We start from the raw sequence: 7,501 nt of genomic DNA on the forward strand, positions 1-7,501 counted from the left end.
AAATCAATAAAATATAGTAATGAAACAAAAACATATATTTAATTATACTTGAAGACAGAATTAAATTCAATGAAAATCTTTCATCAAATGTATTTTTGTTAAATGATTATTAACCTATCAATTTATTTGATAATAATACAACAATCTAAGTTTTATCATTCTAAAAGAATTATGATTTGTAACAATTAAGAAGAATATTTATTTCATTACAAAAAGAAAGTATTGAACATTTATGTTGTGATTTATATCTCTAATATGTAAAAGTATGTTATTAATCAAATAAAAAGTATAATTAAGATATTTTAATCCTCATTTTAAATCTTTATTATTTCCTGATTTATGATTGAAAATAGATATTCTAATCCTTGTTTCTTTTGTCCATAAATTATGGTGGATAAGTTATTTTTATTTTCTGTAAGAATTTATTCAATAGTTAAATTATGTTTGTTTGAATGTTTGTTTATTTCAATTCATATATTTGATAGAAACAAAATAAGAGAATGGTATTTAATCATTTTAATCATGTTTAATAACTCAACAAATTGATCACAATTTTATTTAATGTATCAACACTCTTTTCTAAGACATTTACAAATGAGAATGAAATACTTTTTATGAACACTTTTAGAAGAAAGTGTGATGGATAAATACATAATATGATTTTAATTGATTTATTTCATGATAGTATTAAAATTAGAAAAGATAAATAAGAATGTTAATAACTTTGTTAGGTATTAGTTAATTCCTTCATTCACATATTATTTTTTTTTTGAGTTATGATGTGAAACATAATCAATTCTTTTATTTATTGGAGTTTATCTGTATAACATATTGTAGAGTATTTTATCTCTATTTTATTCATTCATCTATTATAAAATTTAAACAATTATCATGACTGATATTAATTAATATTCTTGTTGACAATGCAATACTACTCTCAGTGTTTGTTTTAGACTTTCATTAACTTTGTGTCGATTGATTTTATATGATGAAATCATTATTTGAGGAAATATAAATATTTAACAATAACACAAATAAATAAATAAATAAAGTTCTAATAAAAAGAAAAGAAAAAAACTTGAAAAAGAAGAAGAAAAAGATGAAACAAATCAATATCATCAAAACAAAACCAAAAGAACACAGTCGATGTACTTGTACCAATCCATTATATAGTTTTAGTGTATGTGCACAGTGTAAAAAAGTTATTTATAAGAAAGATAAAGAAACAGAAACAAGAAGAAGAACAGTAGTATTATCAATTGAAATAACACGACTTTTAAATGAATTTCAAAATATTATTGAATGGTATGATGGAAGTAAACCAGAAGAATTTATACCAATTCGAGATGAATTTATTGAAAGAGTTAATAGTGTAGTGAAAGAAGCATTTGAGAAAGAAAATAAAGAAATAGAAAGAAAAGAGAAAGAAAAAAAAATTAACAAGAAAAGAGAACAAATAATAGAAGAAATTATTAAAACAGAGAATGATTATTGTCAAGACATTAAATTAATAGAAAAATATTATCTAACAACATTAAAAAAATATATGAAAGAAGATGGAAAGAAACTAGAAGAAAAATTAAAAGAAATAGAAGAAGTTTCAATAGAAATTAATAATATAATGAAAAAAGGAAAGAATATTATTGAAGAAATTTATCAAAGAATTGATAAATTAAAAGTTTATGAAGAATATTTTATTCTTTATCATAAAAATATTAAAGTATTTGAAAATATTAGAAAGAATGAAGAATTTGAAAATATTAGAAATAAAAATAAAGAACTTAGACAACTTGATATAATGGATTTTCTTGTTAAACCAATTCAAAGAATAACAAAATATCCATTATTTATTAGAGAAATTAAACCATTATTAGTTTCTATTGATACCATTGAATTAGGAAGTAAAATAGAAAATAAAATTCAAGAAATTATGAAGAAACAAAATGAAAATCAAAGAAAATATCTTTCAGAAGAAATGATTAAAGAAATTGAACCACGATTAAATTGGAAAGAATTTGGAAAAAATTATAATTTAAGTAAAAGTAATGTATGTTTATTATTATTTAATGAAAATTTATTCATTACAGAAACCATTAGAAAAACAAATGATTTTCTTGATAAAAAAGAGCAATTTAATTGTATGTTAACATTCACTGATTTTATATTATTTGGAAGAACAAAATTATTAGGAAAAATTAAAATTTGTAAATATATTGAATTAATAAATTGTACTATTGATACTACAAATTGTAAACCTAATGAAATCATTTTATTCTATGATACTATTAATTATACAATTCAATTCTCGGATGTTTCAGAAAAATCTATTTGGATTACTAAATTTAATGAAATTCCACATAATCATTTAACAAAAATGCCTTTGTATTGTGATGAAGAATCAAATGATAAATCAAATGATGACAAAATAAATTCAAACCCATCTAATGACGTCTTTAATATTCTTACTACTTTTCATTCAACTTCACAACAACTTCCTCAACAACAAAAAATAGAAAAAGATCAAAGATTAAATAATGGAATAAATACACCACCACTTGAATCAGAAGAATCAATCTTGTAAATTGATTAATTTTTTTTTTTTTTATAAATTTCACATAAAATAATAACTTACAAAAACTAAAAACTAATATTAAAATTAATAAAAATTAAAAGAAGATGGAAGAAAAAAACATCATCTTAGTTTGTTGTGGTTCATATAATCCAATTCACTACATCCATTTATTACTATTTGAATTAACTAAAAACTATTTTAAAGAACATGGAAGAAATGTCGTGAAAGGAATCATTTCTCCTGCCAATGATTTATATTGGAAAAAAGGACTTCTTTCATCAAAACATCGTGTTGCAATGTGTCAAGAAGCTGTAAAAACATCAGATTGGATTATTGTTGATGATTGGGAAAGCACCCAAAAAGAATATGTACGCACATACAATGTATTAGCCCATGAAAGAGAGGTGTATGGGAATGATTATGACATTTACTTTATTGGAGCAGATGATTTAATTCCAAATATGATGAACAAAAATTGTTGGGACCAAGTCTTATTAGAAAAAATCGTTAATGAATTCGGTATTGTTTTCTTTAAACGAATAAATCCTAATTGCTCTGAACAAATCAAAAGTTATCCATTATTTGCTCGTCATTTAAATCATATTTTTATAATACAATCATTTCAATCTCAACATAGTTCAACATTAGTTCGTCAACTAGTAAAATCAGGAATGAGTATTAAGTATTTAGTACCTGATAGTGTTATTAATTATATTACAGAACATCAACTTTATCTTGAATAATTAAAATACTTTCAAACAATTTTAAAGAATTATTTTAATAAAAAAAAATATAATAAATTAATAATAAAAAATTCTATTAACAGGTAAAAGAAAAAATGAACTTAAAAGAATATTTTAATAGATGAGTAAAATAAGGAAAGTTACAAGAGAAGAATTGTTACAAGAATGTGATGTAATTAGACATAGCCTTAGGGCAAGTGATTTAAGTAATGCAACAAATATATTGAGTGGATTAATTACTCAAATAGATTTATTACCAACTGATTTGTCACATGTTTTAGAACGAGGTCTTAGAGGGGTTTTAGATTTTTTTATAACTCAACAAATGAGAAATACAACATTAACAAAAGATAATAATATACGATTTGTTATTGATTCATTATTAACATTTTATTCAAAACATATTTGTCTTACAATACAATCAATAAAAGTAAAAAATTCATTAAAAAGTTTAGTATTTTCATTAAAACAAGTATTTTTAATATTAAGACATCCACCTCAAGACACATTAAAAAAATATGCTAATTATTCTAAAACAGTAATTTCAATTTGGAATTCTATAGTTATTGCGTTTTCTACACCAAGCGATGCATGTGATGAATCGTTGTTAGAAATACTTGGAGATTGTTTAGATGAGTTTTATAGATTGTCTTTATTTACAAAAGGCATTGATGAGATGATGATTAATATCTCTTTTAGTCAAATTTCAGCTAAATCTGGAACAGAAAGAAAAGCTAAAACCAAATTTTTTATTACTATTTCACGATTTGGTAATTTACAATTTACTAATGCATTATCATTAGCATTAAATTCTATGGAAAAATTAATTTCTAGAGATAAAGAATTACTTGAGGCATTTACTAAAGATTATTGTAGTGCACTTGATTTAATAGTTAGTAATCCATTTAAGTATCAATGTATTTTTCAATTAGAAGCAAATGTATTAAAAAGTTTTGATTTTGAAGGAGTTTTAAGGTTCTTTAGTGAGATGAATGTTGTAACACACTCAAAAGAGATTTACGTTCAACACAATTATTTTATTTTATATTTTACTGTTATTTGGATTGGAATCCATGTAAAATCAATAGTTTCAGTAATTGTAGATGCTGTAGATTGTTTTAATTCATATATTCCCACATTATTAAAGAGTGGAGTAGAACAAGAAAGTACATTATTGTTATTAAGTGAATTGATAATTCTTTTTAATTGTAATAATAAAGAAAAAAGAAATGAAAGATTGTATAGTGCAAGTAAAACAATAATTTCTATTATTTCATTATTATTATCAACTAAATTTGATTATTTTGAAATTCTTTTAACAAGAAAAAAAGAAGAAATCATTACATTTGTTAATATTTTAGAATTTATGATTGATGACTCAAAAATTAAAGATAAAACTGAACAAATTAATTTCTTTTCAACGTTATTAACTGCTATATTTAATCAACCAAGAGATAAACATAAATATTATTTTGATATTCTTAATATTAAACCAAAAGAAATTTTTAATAAATTCATTTCATTTACTAACGGTAATGAAGCAAATATAAAAGCTGCTTATCTAGCTTTAGCAAAAGGAATTAATATTCTTATTGATGCTGATATTAAACAACACGCTGATATGTTATGGAAATTAGTAGACACTTTTTTTACTTTTCCAGTGACTTATCCTTTTAGTGTTACTTGTGCATATTTACGTTCATTACAACAACTTAAATTAAATAAACTTTTTAGAGCAGAAAAGCAATATGTTATTCCACAAATAAGAAGTGGTATTCATACAATTATTTGGGAAACAATTCGTTATTTCTTACGTAGTTCTAATGAAGCTATTGGAGAAACTGCTAGTGAAGTTGGTGGGAAAGTAGGTGTATTTCCCCTTCAAATTATTCATGACCCTATTTATCTTGTTAATGAACTAAGATGTGTACTATATGGAATTTCATATTCAACCGTATTTTCTTTGAGATATATTCTTCCAAGGCAAAAAAACCCATTAACTGGAAAAAAGAATTTAATAGAGTATGCAATTGATTCTTCTATGGCAATCGTTCAATTTCATAATTCTGTGTTATGTGGAAATGCAGTAAATACAAAAGTAAAATCGTTAACCAATTCAATCAAAATTATTACATATGCAGCATTAGAGTCACACATATCAAAGAAAGATATTTATAAGTATTCATTAGAATTTGTTTTAAAGTTACTTCATTGCTCTTTAAATGTATTTCATCCTCAAATCATTCTTCAAAGTAATCAATTTAATACTAAAAGTTCAGACAATTTATTACTATTTAAGTTAGGTGAAGAAATGGCAGAAATGTATTCAATGGCAAGTCATACAGCAACTCATCCGACAGAAACATTAGTAGATGAGTTGCTATTTTGTCTTGCTGTATTAATACGAAGAACAGGAAAAGATATTGTTTTAAATTATTTATATGATATATCCTCATATGTAAAATTATATCACATTGACCATCTTCTTGCTTGTGTTTCTATTCTTGATGAACTTACTGCATTAAGTTGTGGTGGAGTTATTGTGAGTGAGGATGAAGATATGATTAATTCAGCATTATTTAAAAATATTTCAAAAGAAATTACTACTTCAACAAATCAATCACAAAGCTCAGCTAGTCCTTCACAAATTAAACAATGCATAGTAGAAGAAAAAATAACTCCAACACAAGTTAACGACCAGATTCAAGAAAGGAAATTATCAAATAGTTCTTATAGAAATACATTGAATAAAAGGATAACTCAGAAGTTATCATTATTAATTGATAGCAATCTTTTTGTTAATGAAGAAGGAGAAAGTAAAGAAGAAAAGAAAATAAAACAAAACATAAATACTCATTCAAATTTATATCTTAAAAGAACAACAGAATCATTAAAATTTCATAATGATATTAATAAATTAAGAAAAGAAAAATATAGGCATAAAGGATATTCATTAACTGATCTTCAATGTATTACTAATCAGTGGGTTCCACAAAGTTGTCAAGATCAAGCAATATGGATGGAAACTAATATATTAACAAATCTTGTTATTGGAGATATTATTAATGGATTTTCATTAGAATATGATGAAAGATGTGTTACAATGGATTTTGCAATGAAATATTGTAAAACAGGATTCGTTATTGGACCACCTGATTTTACATTTTCAAAGAAAACAAATGTTTTTCAACATAATGTAGAGGAAAGTTTATTTATTTCATATAACAATTTATATGGTAAACTATTTCATCAATATAAACGTGATGCAAATCAAGTTGATAATTTTAAGTCATTGTATCAGCAAATGATTCCTTCTCATTATGTTATTCCAAGTGTTACAAGTATTAATTTTGAAGATCCAGAGTCCCTTAGACGATTTATTGTTTACGTTAGAAAAGTAAAAAATTATCAAACAAACTTCCATTCACTTACTGCAGTAGAAATTGCTGTATCTGCAAAAATTTTATATAAAATTATAACTACTATGAGAGGAGTTAAAACATTTGATCAATATCAAATTGATGATCTTTTTGATATTTTTGAACCACGAAAAGATGAAGGTTTAGTTTCAATTCATACATTTTATGATACAATTTCAGCGAGAGAAAAAGGCAATGGGAGAATTCAACATGATGCAACAATTATGAGTTTATTATTACAAGGATTTTATGAATCAATGAAATTATTAAATAAAATGGGATCTGCAAAAGACCCTATCAGTAGAGGAATATTTAGAATTCATCAAGACTTATTATGGGGATCAATTGTTAATCATGATTTATTCTATCTTAATGATTCTGGATCAATTCGTATTATTGTTAGTTCACTATTAAAAGAGGCATTAAGAGAAATTTCTTTATTCCCTATAAATGAAAGACCAGATGAATATAAACGAATTGTTAAACTTTCAGGTACATTTGTAGATAAATACACTCATCCTGCATTAAAATATTATTCAGAAAAATTTCATCTTCAAAATCAAATTGATGATTTTGATAATCAAAGTGATGAATTAGTTTATCAAATAAATAGTTTAAATAGTAATACTAATGACTCTCTTGATTCTCAAAAAAAGATTCAATTTGACCAAACAAAACAAGGAATTATTGGAGTAAAATATGGTGTTGTTTCTACAATTCAAGAAGCTGTTAAAGAATATACTGAAACATGGAAGCAGAAAGAAGGA

General features: G+C 23.9%; 3 protein-coding genes across 3 annotated transcripts in view, besides 8 other annotated features; all 3 read left to right on the top strand.

The window, feature by feature from the left end:
- The first annotated feature begins 1,021 nt into the window (after positions 1–1,021).
- Positions 1,022–1,135: a microsatellite.
- Positions 1,100–2,581, top strand: EDI_323950 (uncharacterized protein; the record flags this gene model as incomplete). Its single annotated transcript, XM_001735292.1, has 1 exon — positions 1,100–2,581. The coding sequence occupies one exon, from the start codon at positions 1,100–1,102 to the stop codon at positions 2,579–2,581; it is 1,482 nt and encodes a 493-aa protein (XP_001735344.1).
- Positions 1,392–1,469: a microsatellite.
- Positions 2,020–2,079: a sequence feature (AT_rich).
- Positions 2,191–2,228: a sequence feature (AT_rich).
- Positions 2,582–2,585: 4 nt separating the features above from the next.
- Positions 2,586–2,672: a sequence feature (AT_rich).
- A 4-nt stretch (positions 2,673–2,676) lies between these two features.
- EDI_323960 (nicotinamide-nucleotide adenylyltransferase, putative) lies at positions 2,677–3,315 on the top strand (the record flags this gene model as incomplete). The annotated part of the gene is made up of 1 exon (XM_001735293.1): positions 2,677–3,315. The coding sequence occupies one exon, from the start codon at positions 2,677–2,679 to the stop codon at positions 3,313–3,315; it is 639 nt and encodes a 212-aa protein (XP_001735345.1).
- Positions 3,311–3,388: a sequence feature (AT_rich).
- A 48-nt stretch (positions 3,389–3,436) lies between these two features.
- EDI_323970 (uncharacterized protein) overlaps positions 3,437–7,501 on the top strand; it is a gene marked incomplete at both ends in the record, with an annotated part of 4,191 nt that continues 126 nt past the window's right edge. Inside the window, one exon of the mRNA XM_001733235.1 lies at positions 3,437–7,501. This exon is cut by the window's right edge and continues 126 nt beyond it. Coding sequence (XP_001733287.1) covers positions 3,437–7,501 — 4,065 coding nt within the window.
- Positions 4,346–4,367: a sequence feature (AT_rich).
- Positions 6,772–6,794: a sequence feature (AT_rich).

The sequence above is a fragment of the Entamoeba dispar genome, genomic scaffold (genome assembly GCF_000209125.1).
Source record: "Entamoeba dispar SAW760 scf_1105229459019 genomic scaffold, whole genome shotgun sequence".
NCBI classification, from domain to species: Eukaryota; Evosea; order Mastigamoebida; family Endamoebidae; genus Entamoeba; species Entamoeba dispar.